Source organism: Equus przewalskii, chromosome 6 (genome assembly GCF_037783145.1).
Source record: "Equus przewalskii isolate Varuska chromosome 6, EquPr2, whole genome shotgun sequence".
Classification (NCBI taxonomy): domain Eukaryota; kingdom Metazoa; phylum Chordata; class Mammalia; order Perissodactyla; family Equidae; genus Equus; species Equus przewalskii.
Window position 1 is genome coordinate 85,795,625 of NC_091836.1, and position 15,669 is coordinate 85,811,293.

At 38.5% G+C, this 15,669-nt stretch overlaps 1 protein-coding gene and 1 pseudogene across 7 annotated transcripts in view; one reads left to right on the forward strand and one right to left on the reverse strand.

Annotated features, from left to right (window-relative positions):
• The first annotated feature begins 10 nt into the window (after window positions 1-10).
• Window positions 11-15,669, forward strand: part of NUCB2 (nucleobindin 2) — a 41,675-nt gene continuing 26,016 nt past the window's right edge. For 2 of the 7 annotated variants that reach the window (XM_070626515.1, XM_070626521.1), the window contains exons 1-4: window positions 11-172; window positions 4,551-4,705; window positions 14,063-14,206; window positions 15,223-15,330. In XM_070626515.1, the coding sequence (XP_070482616.1) occupies window positions 14,063-14,206; window positions 15,223-15,330 (252 nt within the window). In that variant the 5' untranslated portion in view covers window positions 11-172; window positions 4,551-4,705. Of the gene's footprint in view, window positions 237-1,705; window positions 1,733-2,313; window positions 2,442-4,550; window positions 4,706-14,062; window positions 14,207-15,222; window positions 15,331-15,669 lie in introns of all 7 variants that reach the window. The other 5 variants (XM_070626517.1, XM_070626519.1, XM_070626516.1 and 2 more) reach the window with 5 other exon arrangements.
• On the reverse strand, window positions 2,452-2,884 carry LOC139084231 (translation machinery-associated protein 7-like; annotated as a pseudogene).

The window sequence follows — 15,669 nt, forward strand, 5'->3', positions numbered from 1 at the left end:
CGGGCCAATCAGCGGCTGCCGGGGGCCGGGTTCTGTCGCCATGGCAGCGAGGGGGCGGGAGCGCGCGGTCCGCGGAGGCTTAGAGCAAAGCCGCGGGCGGGGGGCTGGAGAGACAGGTTTGTGCGTTGCATGCGTTCTGCAGGCGGAGGCCCGCGCGCCGAGACCCGGCTAGGTAAGGCTGGTGGCCTCGAGGTGGGTGCGGATCAGCACGGGAGGAGGCTGGAGCGGGTCCTGAAGTAAGGTTCAAGGCTTCGCTTGCCCTGCGCGGGCGATGAGCATGGTGGGGGCCGCACAGTGGGCGGACACAGGTTAGGATGGGGGGCTTCCAGCTGGAGCCTGAGGCATGGGGTCCCTTCCTCCGCTCCACTCGCTACAGGGCTCTCAAGCTTGCTTTGGGGTCGATGAGGGTGGCAGGCTCTTGGCAGGGAACAGACGAGGGTGGGTACAGGACCGAGACCCCGGCGGCAGTCCAGCGAGGGAGGTGTCCACTGGTGTGGAAGGTATACCCATCAGTGCCGGGCTGAGGCTCGCCACCCTTCGCGCCGCCGAGCAAAGCTAGGCCCATGAATCCTGCTCTTCTGCCGGTTCTGTTACACAGGCAACCACTGACACTTAGGAGAGGAGAAAGTTCGTTCCACTTGTGGTATTGTTTTCCCTTAAGTGACAAATCTTTAGATGTGAGATGAGCTCTTTCAGTTTCAGGGTATGAGAAAGATAGTACTTCCTTGTTGCACCTGCTGAGTGGTAACTTAGTGAGCAAATGTGGTTATTGTGCTTGGTGCTGGCAATGGTCTTGGTTGGCAATTATTTTACAATATTGAGAGAGAGAGACGGAGAAAGAGATAATACCAACATGAACCATTGAATCATTATTCTTATTTCTGGGAGACAGAATCTCCTGAAATTCTCAGTGTCCACTGACCTCCTAAATTGGATAATGTACATTTACGCAATTGAATAAGTGCGTGCTGCCATCTAAGCCTTTTTGTGAAGGCTGTTAAATCCGTGGATGAATTTGACCACCAAACGATATATTATCTTGGTTAAAAAAAAGAGGGGGAAGGGAGGTTATATTCAAATATTTCTGATAGTCAGATTTATTTGAAGGAGATTGTGGACTCTCTATAAGAATTTAAAGAATCGATGAGACAGTTGCTTTAAGGAATTGGTTAAAATTAGTATGACTCGTGGTATAATAAATTTAGATCAGATAAACTATAGCTTCTTTTATGACCTTTTAAATTATCTGTTTCTTAAGGCCTTCCCTGGTGAATTCTGTTGAATAGAGTCAGGCAATATCTAGATTCTTGCCTCTTGTCCCTCACAGAAATTGCCTCAGGATTAATCCTGATTTAAGCTGAATGTGAGTTATCTTATAAAGCTTGAACAACAAGTTCAACAAATGTTTAACAAACATGTTTCAACAAATGTTCTTCAGTTAATAGGGTCAAAACTTTTTAAAAAACATGTAAATTTAGAATTGGAAATCTCAAATAATATCACTCTTGTTATTAGGGTGAACATGGAAACTTCTGTTTCTCATCTTGGTCTTTAAACTCTCCACCATCTGGTCTAGCTTTCTAGTATGAGTGAAAAATCCGTCTGTCTCTGTGTAGTTACCTATGCCGTTCTCTTCCTCTATGCTAATTTCACCCGTCTTGCAAGCCGAGTCCATGTTGTGTTTACCTTTCTTTGATCTTCCCAGGTACTCTCTGCTCATCTCACACATTTTGTGAGTACCCTTTCAGCATGCTTTTTTGCCAAGTTGGTTTTGTGCTCTGTAAATACTAGTTAAAATAAAATGCACAATTAAGGCAACAAGGGTTGCAACTCACAATTGAGTTGATTATATTTGGCGTGATAGATTAACTTTTTCTAAATAACTGAAGGTCTAGAAATGGGAAATTTGTTATTTTTATGTTTAACATGTGCGGTTTGTTTATAGACTTTAAAAAACAGGCTGCTAGCAATTTCAAATAATTTATTCAAGGAAAAATATCAATCACTTAATGATTTACAATCTAAAATTTAAAAAAACCACCGTGATATAGTGAAAAGTATACTTAATTAGAATTTGGTGGCCAGATTCCAATCCTGGCTCCGCCAAATGATCCTGGCTAAGTTAGTAACTTGCCTGTGCTTTAGAATATTTTATGAAAATAGAGTCTGAACAAAACCATCTCAAAGATGATTTCTGGTCCCAGAATTCTCTGACTTAAAAATGTTAAAGCAGCCTAATGGAAATTGAGATAGCTGTTGCATGCTTTTCTTTTTTATTTATTTATTTTTTCAAATGAATTGGTGTAATTCCAGGAGGTACAGAATTCGGGATAGATCAAAGACTGAAGAACATTAGAAGGATTCTGGGCTGGATTTACTCGGACCTCCCAGCTAAGGTAGAAATGGCTGAGTGAGAAGAAGTAAAGAGAAGATGAGTCACTGTATGATTTTTTGTTTTTTTATGAAAGTTTATTGTTAAATGTACAACAGGCTCCAAGACAACACTTCATTCTAACTATAGGTGGCAACAGATGTTATTGCAAGGACTCTAGATGTTTAAACAGGAATGGAATGAAGGATCACCATTGCCTCAGGCACAAGAAACAGCGTACTTTTTCCCAGATTTCTTACTTCCACCTGTGGCCAGGGACCCTTTCCTGCAGTCTTCACTTTTGGCTCCTCAAGTTTCTTCTGCTCCTCCTTCTGTTTCTGCTTGAATGCCTTATCTTCCTCATCTATCTCCTTGGCCTGCTTCTTGGGCTGCTTCAGGGGCTGCTTCTTGCCACCTTTGCGGCCAGACATGGCGCCTGCCACCCCTTCCCCAGACTCTACCCTGCACGCTTTTATTTTTTGCAGAGCTTTTTGACGTATTGTATTTTCGTTATTTGAAGTACAGTATGTGTAAATAATGAAGACATTGTAATTTTAATAAATTTGTATATTGAGTGATACAGATGAGCAACAGTATCTGCTTTTCAAGAGTCTGTTATCAAGGATACTGTAACCGAGAAAAAGGTGATGTAATGGGTTCCTTGACGGGTGTCCTTTTCTACAGATATGAGCATCAGAGACACGAAAATCGATGCTGATGTCTTGATACAGGGAAGGGGTGGAGTACAGCTCAGCTGGTCATACATCTGATATTTTGAACCTCACTTTCCCATTGACTCTAATTTTCAAAGGGAAAAATGGAGATGAGCACCAGCTTACTGATTGCCCTTGTCTCTGCTGCCATCAAGAAGCTCAGAAGCCATTTATTTTTCTCCACCCCACTCCTTTTTACTGTTAGAATTATGACTTTGACAGTAAGAAGAAGCAACCCAAGTTTCCTGGCTCTGGGCAGTGCCTTGGATAAGAAACCTGGGTCTCTTGCAAAAGTTCCGTTTTAATGCCAGGAGGAAAAGATTGTGTTCCTCTTGTTGGCTGTAGTTTTTTCATTGGCCTACAGCTGCATCAGGGCTTTGGCTGTGGTGGTGCTCAGAGGAGAGCTCTAATGCAGCTCTTCAAAAATGACATTGAGAGGTTGTTCAAACTGGTTTATTGCTTTTTAAGTTTTATAACTTTGGGTGTTTGCAGAGCAGATTTTCATTATTTCAATATATAGCTATTTTATTTTCAAGACAGGAAGGGCATTAATATTTGTCGAGCGTTTACTGTTGCCGTGCACTGTGCTAGTGACATGATAGTCATTGTTATTTTCATCCAGTCAAAAGCTTATGAAGAAGGATTAGTTTAATTTTGTAGATAGGAAAATCGAGACTCAGACAGGCAAGTAGCTTACCAGTAAATGGGAGTGGTTAGTATTCAATCTGCTGTTTGTTTATTTTTGACCATGCTGTGTTCATAAAAGTCATATGCCTTTCCAACATATAACATGCATGTGAGCACTCTTCTGCTTAGATCATCTTATGTTAAATATACCACAAAAAGAGAGAAATATCTGTGTTCTTAAAATTTGAAGATATTTTATTTGCTTATTTTCTTTACAGACTACTTGGAAATAATTGATTACATTTACAAGTGAGCTTGCACATGAGCTAACTGCCTGGTATTTTACACTTGGGTAGTGGAGTTTCAAAAAAGAATTTGAGGTGTTTTGCTTTGTTACTGATCTGTGTGACTGATCTGTGGGCCAAGGTTCATTTTTAAAAGTGATGGTAAGGGTAAAGAAAGATTCCAATTAAGGGTTTAATAGGAAAACTTAGCCTATATCTTGAAGTCTCATTGCTGAGGAAAATAAGCTTTTAGTTTGAATTCTTCTTAGTTATTTAAAATAGGGGAAATATAGTTATTAAAAGGGGAGCAACCTGGGCACAATAAATCAATATCTTTGTTTATTCTGGTCTTTGATTTTGTTTATTTAAATATCCAACTCCCTCCTCACTGGAATATGATATTGTTTAGTTTCCTTACACATCACAAAAATTTGATATTTTTTCTTTTCACGGGATGTGACAAATACAGACACTATCATGTGCCATTACCACTGTAATAAGGCTAAATTTATGTTTATATTTAATGTGTTTTATTTCATTTTTTTTTACATTTAGAATCTGCTAAGAGTCAGTTTTTAGTGAAACAGCATTGAGCTACGAGCCAAGACCCACTTCTTCACTAATTTGATCTTGTGCAAGTCATCTTACCTCTCTGGATCTCAGTTGTCTCATCTGTAAAAAGGAGATAAAAATTCTTTACCTTTCTGAAGGTAAGTGATCAGTTAAGAAAGCAAAACAGACTTAAAGATGGCTTAAACACACAATATTTATTTTCTCATGTAAAATAATTCCTGAATTAGGCCATCTAGGATTGGTATAGTAGCTTCATGAAGTCATCAGGGACCTAAGCTCTTTCCAGTTCTTTGGTCTGCTATCCCTAAGGTGGGGCTCTGGTGCTCATAGTGCAAGATAGCTGCCAGAGCTCTAACCATCACAGCTAAGTTCCAGGCAGCAAGGCAAAGACAAAGAAGGGTACATCTTCTCCCTTTAAGGAGACTTCCTGAACCAAAGCTCAGGCTCCGAGGGAAACAAGGAAATATAGCTGAATGCATGGCTGCCCTGAGTAAAATTGGGCTTTTGTTACGGAGGAGGAAGGGAAGATGTGGATATCATCAGGCAAATAGAAGTCTCTGTCACAGTATGGATCTTTTTCTCTTTCATCTCTGAGATCTGTAAGCTATGATAGCCACTAAAAGTAACTTGAGTAATTTGCGGTGGCAGAACTTTAAGTCTGACCATTGTCTACAGAAGAAAATAACTTTCATCTAATAAATTGTGTTTCTTTTTTTACTTTTATCCCATGATTCATTATAAAAGCCTTTCTGTCTTGATTGGGTATTTGTTTTGGTTATTTTTTTAGATTACCCATAAATGCTTAATAGATGTTTGTTCTGCAATTTATGGATGTGTTAAAAAAAGAGCTAACATTTATTGAGTCGCTTGCTTTGTGTGAGGCACTAAAAAGACAGAGATAAGTTGTCCCAAGGGTATCACATAACAGATCATCAGGAAGTAAATTTATGTTGAAAAGTATAAGCCATCTCAAGTTACATTTAAATTCAGTATCATCCCATGAGGCACACTTTTATCTTCCTTGTTAGTTAAAAGTTTTTGTGTGTGTTTTTTTAACCACTTAACTGTCACCTGTCTTGAAATTTCCTCTTACTTTAGCTGGCCTTTGCTTCACTTACTTTGGTATGCTGATATTTTATTTCCTTCCAGACTTTTCTTTGTAAATATTATATAAATATATCCTACACTTGTCATGTGAAATGATTCTGTTGCCATTATATCTGTAAAGAAAGTGAATTGAAATGAAGTTTTGATAAAGGAAACTGAAATTCAGGGAATGGAAATTGGAGGGGGGAAGAATCTAAAGATTCAGTCAATCCTTTAGGAATATTAGAAGGAAGATAAGGAAATTAAGTTTTTTTTATTGATGTGATAATAGTTTATAACATGTGATATTTCAATTGTACATTATTCTTTGTCAGTCACCATATACATGTGCCCCTTTACCCCTTATGCTTACTCCCCAATCCCCTTCCCCTCTGCTAACCACTAATCTAGGAGCAAATTGTTTTTTTTTTTCAGGAAGATTAGCCCTGAGCTAACGTCAGCTGCCAATCCTCCTCTTTTTGCTGAGGAAGACTGGCCCTGAGCTAACATCCGTGCCCATCTTCCTCCACTTTATATGTGGGACGCCTGCCACGGCATGGCTTGCCAAGTGGTGCCATATCTGCACCCGGGATCCGGGCTGGCAAACCCTTGGGTGCCACAGTGGAACGTGTGCACTTCACCACTGTGCCACCTGGCTGGCCCCAACAAATTAAGATTTTATTTCTATAAAGTATCTTTGTGTTTTTGCAAGGTTTTGAATTTTTCCTTCTATCACTTAGGCACAAAGTACAGTAATTCTTTTGCTACTAGTCCTTCGATTTCCTTTTTTTCCCAATCTACAACCATTGACCCTAAATAAACAAAATAATCAGGAACCTTATGATTATAAAAACAGCCCAGTTTTGTTTTTAAAAGGCATTTAGCATTGTAAGTCACTTGACTGAAAATGTCTATTTGCTGAATACCATTTTAATGCCTTTAAAATTTTTTTAATTAACAGCAAAAGGATCATGCTATGCCTCGTTTTGTAAGCAGCTATTTTTCAAATTGCAATAGTTTATTTAATAGGCTGCCTTCCACACTAGGTTGAAAGCTCTCTGAGGGTAGTGATCATGTCTATCTTACTTACCTTTGTATCCAGCATAATATCTGGTACAAAGTGGGTACTTAATAAATATTTGTTAAATTAATCAATATATACAATAGATGAAAGAAAATGTACTTCAATTCACTCTTATATTTGTAGGAAGAGGAGTAAAGGAGCAGGGTTGAGATGGGGAAAGAGATGGGTGAGGGAGGAATAGAGACTGTTACAAGAAAAGGGACACATTTGTTTCAGTTTCCTTTACCCTACCCTCTTCTCTCCACAACCATTCTTTGTAACCACTTCCAGGATAGGTCTCCCTACAGCAAAACAGGAAACTATCTGATACACACACATCCCTACACCCACCCACCCATCCACCTACTCACCCACCAGGTAACCTTAATCTGGATAACTACTAGTATGAATCAATAGTTAAGAAATCTACCTCTGTGTATGAATGGGAATTTTGTTCTGGTGGAGACAGGGGAAGAAAGATAAGCCTCCTTTTAGGGCTTGAAAATTTAGGGAAATTATTTTGTATTTATTGAATGCTAGGAGAAGCTTAAGAACTCTGCTTACTTTGTAATTTTGCCTGAGGCTCCGATGCCCTTGGGATCAGTGCTTTCCTGCTGTCTTGAGATCACTGGCTGATTTGGAACTGCAGCTCATCCTACTTTAGATCAGCCTATCCTGGTTTGGATCAGTCTACTCTCAGCCTAGCTTAGCCCAGTGTCTCCTGTTTGGGTCTCTGTTCTTACTGAGGAAGAGGGTGATAAAAGAAAGGAGGCCATTCTTACTGACCTGGAAATGGAATAAAAGGAGGTTCGTCCCCTCTTCTTCCCATTGCCTCTCCTTATCGCTTAGCTCTCCTTCTTTTGTATGGACGTTATTGGGTTTATGAAAATCTGTAAACCTGTCTCTGACACATTTGATGTTATCTTGTTATTTAAAGAAATTTTTGTGTCGTGACTTTTCTACCTAGTATGCCAGAACGTTTTCTGTTTCTTTTGTTATAACAGTTCACATTTATTGAGGCCTTATTAAGGAGTAAATTTTAATTAACTTTAGACTTCAGTGAGTTCATTGTCCTAATTATTTCTAGAATAAACATTAAAAGATTAGAACCTAGTGGAGGGAGAAAAGTGTATTTGAAAAATTCTCTGTCAATCAAAAGCAGAAATCAAAACGGAGGCGAGGAAGGAGAGGAAGTATATATTAAAGAGGCAAGATAAATAGCTTAAAAGAAGAGGGTAGATTTAAAATTCAAGATTTGGTATTTCATTGACTCTAAGACTCCAGTGATATCAAGACACGTTATATGCCATATAGAAAAAATACTTCCAATTAGACTGTGACACTATGCTTTATCACTTACAATTTCATTTTATGTTTACTGAAAGTGCTTTTTTAGATTCATTTAGACATAGATTTTTCTCACATCGCTTTTATGCGTACATAAAGAAATTACAAGTTAAATAAATTGGTTCAGGTATTCCTGAGACTTTTTCACATTCGTAGTCTGATTCTTTTGAAACACTTTCTTGTTTCAGAATTGTCAATGTCTGTGTTTTTCCCACACAACATTGTTCTGCTACTGTGGAGAGTGAGGGTGATTTTCTTCTGGGACTTTCTTCAAGCCCCTTTGCCTGGGATTTTCTTCCAAGACTCTGACACTCATTTTGCAAGTTTTGATCCTAGTGCTTTTCAAAAGATGATGACGGAAAGTTTTCAGATTCACCTTGTTTCCTCAACCCCTCCTTCACTAGTTTGTTAACTGAAATGCTGAGGAGTTGGAGTTGTCTATACATGGCATCAAGAATAACATCAAGTCGTGTTACTTTTCAGGCAAGCTATCCTTTAAATATTCAGATGTATGGCCTCAGAATGCAGCAAGAACTAAACGAATACACTTGGCAGGTTGTGAAGGGCTCTCGGACATTCAAACCAGATTTAGTTAGCTCAAGATTTTCACTTACTTTTCTAGTAGTGATAGTATAAGCAGACAAAAATCATTAAGGATATAAAAATTAGATAATTATGAAAAAGTTATAAGCATGGCTAGTTCTATACTTCTTTGCTATAGGTTAATGTTAGTTTGTAAATTGTATTTGTTCATTTTTTATGTTCACGTCTTATTTTATAAGCTCAGACTTTTTGCTCTACTTTTCATTACTTTAAAAAAGTTGAAATATGATTCACATATCATAAAATTCACTTTTTTTTTTCTGAGAAAAATTTGCCCTGAGCTAACATATGTTGCCAATCTTCCTCTTTTTGCTGAGGAAGATTCGCTCTAACATCTGTGCCAGTCTTCCTCTTTTCTGTAGGTGAGCTGCCACCACAACATGGCCACTGACAGACGAGTGGTGTAGGTCTGCACCTGGAACCGAACCTGGGTTCCTGAAGCCAAGTCCACCAAACTTAACCACTAGGCCACCAGGGCTGGCCCCAAATTCACCCTTTAAAAGTGTGCTATCCAGGGGATTTTAGTATATTCACAAGGTTGTGCAACCATCACTACTATCTTTTTTTTTTTTTTTTTTGGTGAGGAAGATTGGCCCTGAGCTAACATCCATTGCCAGTCCTCCTCTTTTTGCTTGAGAAAGAGTGTCCCTAAGCTAATATCTGTGCCAACTTCCTCTGTTTCATATGTGGGATGCTACCACAGCATGGCTTGATGAGTGGTGTATAAGTTTGCACCCAGGATCTGAACCTGCAAACCCTGGCCTGCCAAAGCAGAGTGCTCGAACTTACCCACTATGCCACTGGGCCGGCCCCGCTATCTAATTTTAGAACATTTTCATTACCCCAAAAAGGAATCGATACCCATTAGCAGTTATTTCTCATTCCCCCTCACCTACCAACAGCCCCCAAGCAACCATTAATCTACTTTCTCTCTCTATGGATTGGCTTATTCTGGACATTTGATATAAATAGAATTGTATAATATGTGTCCTTTTGCATCTGGTTGTATTTATTATTCAGTTCTGTTGTATTTGATTTTATAACAAACAAGTTTCTACTTGAACTCTCAGTCTTTTGTTCTTTAAAATTATTGAAAAGCAAAACCCCTTTTGGTTTTGAAATGGCAGTCACAGCTCATTATCTCCTTCCTGCAGAAGTTAAAAACAAGTCCAGCTTGAATGAAATGCAAGTCTGACAGTCTCTATACCTAAAATCAAGGAAGAACTTAGTTTCTCTTTCCACAGAAGCAAGGTGGAAGTTTGATCAGAGGGCACAATTTCTCACACCTCATATCCAAAATGTGAAACATGTCTTTACCTCGTTTTTATTGTATCTAGATGGGAACTTTCTTTGCTAGTTGGTTTTTGAAATTCTTTGTATCCCAGCACCCAGATCTTCTACTTGCTCTACCAATGTAATTTGAAGCTGACTGAATAAACAATATTTAGTTTAAAGGCATTTATAAATGCCTTTATATAATTCATATAATTAGTATGAGTACAAGCAATTTTATTGTTTTTGTTAGTATTTCTGATAATGTAACAGAAAAGATCTATACTTTGTCTGAAAGAATAAACTGTTAATAGAATTCAAGAGTTTAAAGAATAATGAGGTCAAGTTAAATTCCCTTTTTAAAAAAGATCCATTATTTAAAAAAGGGGCAAAACAAATGGAGAAAGTTAATTGACTGACCTATGGTTCTAGCAGGTGAGTGGTGCAGCTGGAATTAGAATACAAACCTAAATTTAATTTTGCCTTACTCTTCTTAGAGATTACACCTGTTTTTTTCCCCCTTGATTATTCGAGTTTGCTTTTCAGATAAGCATTCTCTTTGTTTCTCCTTGTAGGGGAGGTTTGTGAATAAAAGAGCAGAGGGAGGCAGTAGCGTGCATCAGAATCACCTACTACAAGACTTGTTAAAATGGATCGTGCCCCCGCATCCCCACCCTGCTCAAAGCGTCTCTGATTTAGAAAGTCTGGAGTAAGCTTTGAGAGTCTGCATTTCTTCAAATTCCCAGGTGATGCTGCTGCTGCTGGCTCAGGGACCACACTTCGAGAACCATTGCTTAAAGCAGACCTAGCCCTTGGAGTCAGTTACTCCCAGGTCCAGACTCTGGCTCTTTGACTTCCTTACTCCTGTGTGACCCTGGCCAAGTTTTTTAGCTGATGTGGCTGAGTTTCCAGTACTTTAAAATGAGGATGATAATATTTATTTCACAGGGCCATTGTGAGAATTAAATTCGTTAATATAAAAAAAAGTTTAGCATACTGCCTGGTACATAGTAAAGACTAATAGATGGTTTCTATTGTTATTTATAAGCCCAGGGCCCAATTAAATGTTTGTGAACCATAAATTCAGTCAATTCAGTTTTGCCTTTTTGTCACTTTGTCACTTGGAGTTACTGTCAGGACGTGTGCGTGCGTGCACACACTCACACACACACACACACACACACACATTCATATAAACGAATGTATTCCTCCCTTGACTTGCCTTCTTGTATATGGTAGCCTTGGCAGAGGAGAGAGCAGAAATGACAAATTGGAAAAGGGGTTCCACTTCCAAAATTGGATTTAACTATAGTTTACTTTTATTAATCTCAGGCTTCTATTGTGTATGGAAGTAAAGGTGGACACTATAAAAAAAAAGAGCGTATTTTAAAATTTATGACATAGCTGCTAGTTGCTGAGATGGAACTGCTTGTTAATTGCTCTGTGTACGTGTGTTGTGTCATGGGAGGAGGAGAGCTTAAGGGATGTTGACGATAATGCGGGGTGGAGGGGAGGAGTCTATGTGAAAAATTCTTTTAAACTCTAGATTGTCCATATCAAGGGATAGTCACAGTTCCTGATGAGGTCTGCACAATGAAGTTACAGAGGTATATCACTGAGCTCACTTTCTGCGGTGCATATACGGAAGACTACTCAAATCTTTTTAGCAATTGTTCATTTTCTAACTATATGTGTACCATGTTAGGACCCATGGAGACTCAGTGAAGCTCCAGGAGTGTATATAGAAGACATCAAAATTGACTTGACCAGTTAAGTCATTGCTTGGGCTTTTCAGCCATGACTATACTTAAAACTTTTATCCTTTTTAATGGCCATTTGGTCAGGTTGTTCACAGTGGGACATGGGACTTGCAAAGATGAACAAAAGTTTCAATTCAGAACTTTTGAAAAAACAACTAACTTGGGGCTGGCCTCATGGGGTAGTGGTTAAGTTCACGTGCTCTGCTTCCGTGGCCCTGGTTTCACAGGTTCTGATCCCAGTTGTGGACCTGCACACCACTTGTCAGGCCATGCTGTGGCAGCGTCCCACATACAAAACAGAGGAAGAGTGGCACAAATGTTAGCTCAAAGGCAATCTTCCTCAAGCAAAAAGAGGCAGATTGACAACAGATGTTACCTCAGGGCCAATCTTCCTCACCAAAATAAATAAATAAATAAATAACAACTAACTCAATGCTACTTTTTATTAATTAAAAAGTAAAAGGAAAAAGTATAGCTAATACATACGTGAAAAGACACTCAACATCATTAGCCAATGAAATGTAAATCAAAATTACCGTGAATAGCACTTCTTACCCAGTAGGGTGGCTATAATAAGAAAGATAGACAATAACACGTATTGGTGAGGGTGTGGAGAAATTGGAGCCCTCACATATTGCTGGTAGGAGTGTAAAATGGTACAGCTTCTATGGAAAATAGTTTGGTGGTTCCTCAAAAAGTTAAACGTGGAGTTACCAAATTGACACAACAGTTCTTCTCCTGTGTGTATAACTGAAAGAATTGAAAGCATTAGCACAACTTGAACACAAATGTTCATAGAAGCATTATTCATACTAGCCAAAACTGTAGAAACAACCCAAGTGTCCATCTTTACAGAGTCAACAAATCCTATGCCTTAAATAGGTGAATTTTATGGCATGTGAATTATATATCAATAAAGGTGCTAAAAATTTTGCTTTCCTAGGGGCCAGCCCCATGGCTGAGTGGTTAAGTTCCCACACTTCGCTTCAGTGGCCCAGGGTTTCACTGGTTCAGATCCTGGGTGCGGACATGGCACCGCTCATCAAGCCATGCTGAAGCAGCATCCCACATGCCACAACTAGAAGGACCCACAACTAGAATATATAACTATGTGCTGGGGGACTTTGGGGAGACGGAGAGGGAAAAAAAAGATTGGCAGCAGATGTTAGCGCAGGGCCAATCTAAAAAAAAAAACCCGGACCTTTCCTGCCATGTAAGAGCAAAGAAGGCTTTATTTAAAAAAATAGCTTTACAAGAAGTAGCACTAAAATGTGAGTTCTAGTGATTTTGTTAATGCAAGACAATGCTCTGTGAGTGAACTGGTATAACTAAAAGTTTCTTCATCTGTAAAATGAGTCACTGCCCTGTGTACTACCCAGGGTTGTGGTAAGAATGAGGCAATGTATGCTTTTCCAAATTGTGTTCTGTGGAGAAAAACACGTTACTTAAAAAAAAAAAAGTTCATGGCCAGCTAAGTTTGGGAGACTCTGAGTCGAATAATGCATGCTCCAAATTGATGGTCAGACTGTGGTTCTTGACTTGGACCCTAACATGAGTCTATGTGTAAAATCAATTAAATATGAGATTTTTATTCATTCTAATTCTTGTAGTCGATCCTCCCGAGGTGCTAGGATCCTCATGAAATAGAAACTGTTTGAATAAGGAAAATTTGACTGAGATTGTGGGACCAGCACTAGTTGCTCCTCTTTCTGTTTCAACCCTGTTATATCCTGCTGGATATTTTATTGACCTATTTATTTGAAAAATTATTGACTAAAAAGACTTTTAGCAAATGACTATTGGTCATGATAAAATAATGTTTGGTAAGGTAAAGAGAAGATTTGTAGCTAGCTGTTCGGCTTTTTTAATCAACTTATGTTCATACAGCAACTTATTTTCAAAATTAGGTTGAAGCTAAGTTAAGTATCATATCAAGAAATAATTTTGACTCTCTGGTATTGTAATTGAGAAAAAATATATAGTTTTTCTTTACTTCTCCATTTCTTAAGCCTGGGCTATTTATTTTTTTAAGTTTTGAGTCCCTCATCACCGTCTTTGTATGAACGTTTTTAAATTAACCACATGTTTTCTTATAGTACCTAAGCAGTTTAAACTTTAAAATTTTGTTTCCTTGTCTTTTTAATTTTAGCTGAAAAGCATTTCTGTCCTGATTTTCTTTAGTGATCTATTTTAAGCATTATTTTTGATAAGCTATAATCTATTTTTAACCTTTTTTCTAAAATTCTTTTGTTGTATTAAACTTCCTGAAATTGAAGATATTATTGATGTGACATCGAGAATGCATGTATATGTAGTTTGAAAACATCTTTTCAGGACCTACTATAATTATACCTTTATTTCAGATGAGGTGGAGGACCATCCTACTACGATATTATTTTTTCTTGGTTACTTGTCTACTTACTGCTCTTGAAGCCGTGCCTATAGACATAGACAAGACAAAAGTAAAACATACTCAACCTGTGGAGAGCGCAAAGATAGAAGCACCTGTAAGTGAAACGATAAAGAAAACCTTGTGGGGAGAATTTTAACTAAAATGTTGCTAATATTTCTTACTTATAAAATTGGACATTTAGAAACTATTCCTGAAATATCAGTGAAAAGTGTATTGAATAAGCATGTATTGGTTAATGTTAGACAATGTTAATTTAATGTAGTTAGTATTAGGTAGTGCGTAGAAGAATTAATCATAATTCAATTCCAGTGTAGAGCTAACCAGCCAAGAAAACATGGTATTATATTCAAAGGAGAGACAGATAGCAATGAGGAGAGACAGGTGGCAATATGGTAAAAGCAATTAATATTATTGCTTAAGTCTTCATTGTCTAAGCCATATAGAAAGTCTGCCTTTATGTAACAGTAAAATATGGTATTGGTTCTGATACAAAACTCTTCACTTAAGAAATGCAGGGGCCGGCCCTGTGGCCGAGTGGTTAAGTTTGCACACTCTGCTTCAGCAGCCCAGGGTTTTGCTGGTTTGGATTCTGGGCACAGACACGGCACTGCTGGTCAGGCCATGCTGAGGTGGCATTCCACGTGCCACAACTAGAAAGACCCACAACTAAAAAATATACAACTATATACTGGGGGGTTTTGGGGAGAAGAAGGAAAAAAATAAAATCTTTAAAAAAAAAAAGGAAATACAGTTTTTTGGGGCTAGCGTGGTGGCGTAGTGGTTAAGTTCACGTGCTCTGCTTCTGCGGACCCAGGGTTCACAGGTTTGGATCCTGGCGTGGACCTACACACTGCTCATCAGGCCATGGTCTGGTGGCATCCCATATATACAGTAGAGGAAAATTGGCACAGATATTAGCTCAGGGACAATCTTCCTCACCAAAAAAAAAAAAGGAAGAAAAAATACAACTTTTTAACTTTGTCTAAACTATCAAAGTAGCTATGTCTCAGTGCCATTTTGCTAAACCTTTTTTTTTTTTAGGATTGAGATCTTTAGATGCAGGGAAGGAAAAACTTTCAGAAGCATTATTGTCTGTTTCTTTATTTGAAGGATACTGGACTTTATTATGATGAATATCTCAAGCAAGTGATTGATGTGCTGGAAACAGATAATCATTTCAGAGAAAAGCTCCAGAAAGCAGATATAGAGGAAATAAAGGTAAATGTAATTAAATAATTATTTAACAAACATTTGAGCATGCCAGACACCGAACTAAGTACTGAGGATACAAAGATGAGACGCCTTCCCAACCCTTAAAGAACCCTCAAGGGAGAACAATGTCCAGAAAAAGATTAATAAAAAGCACATATGATGAGTGTGTAATATATTTTGGAGATACGGAGGATGAACATAGAATTCAGTATCAAGCCATGGGGGAAGCGGGAAGGCATTTTTCCTGGTGGAGATTATGCCACTGCTTAAAGATGTGACCGAGAAAAGGAGAGAGACTGGAAGGCATCCCACGCAAAGGTGCACGAGTATGGAGACAGGAGATAT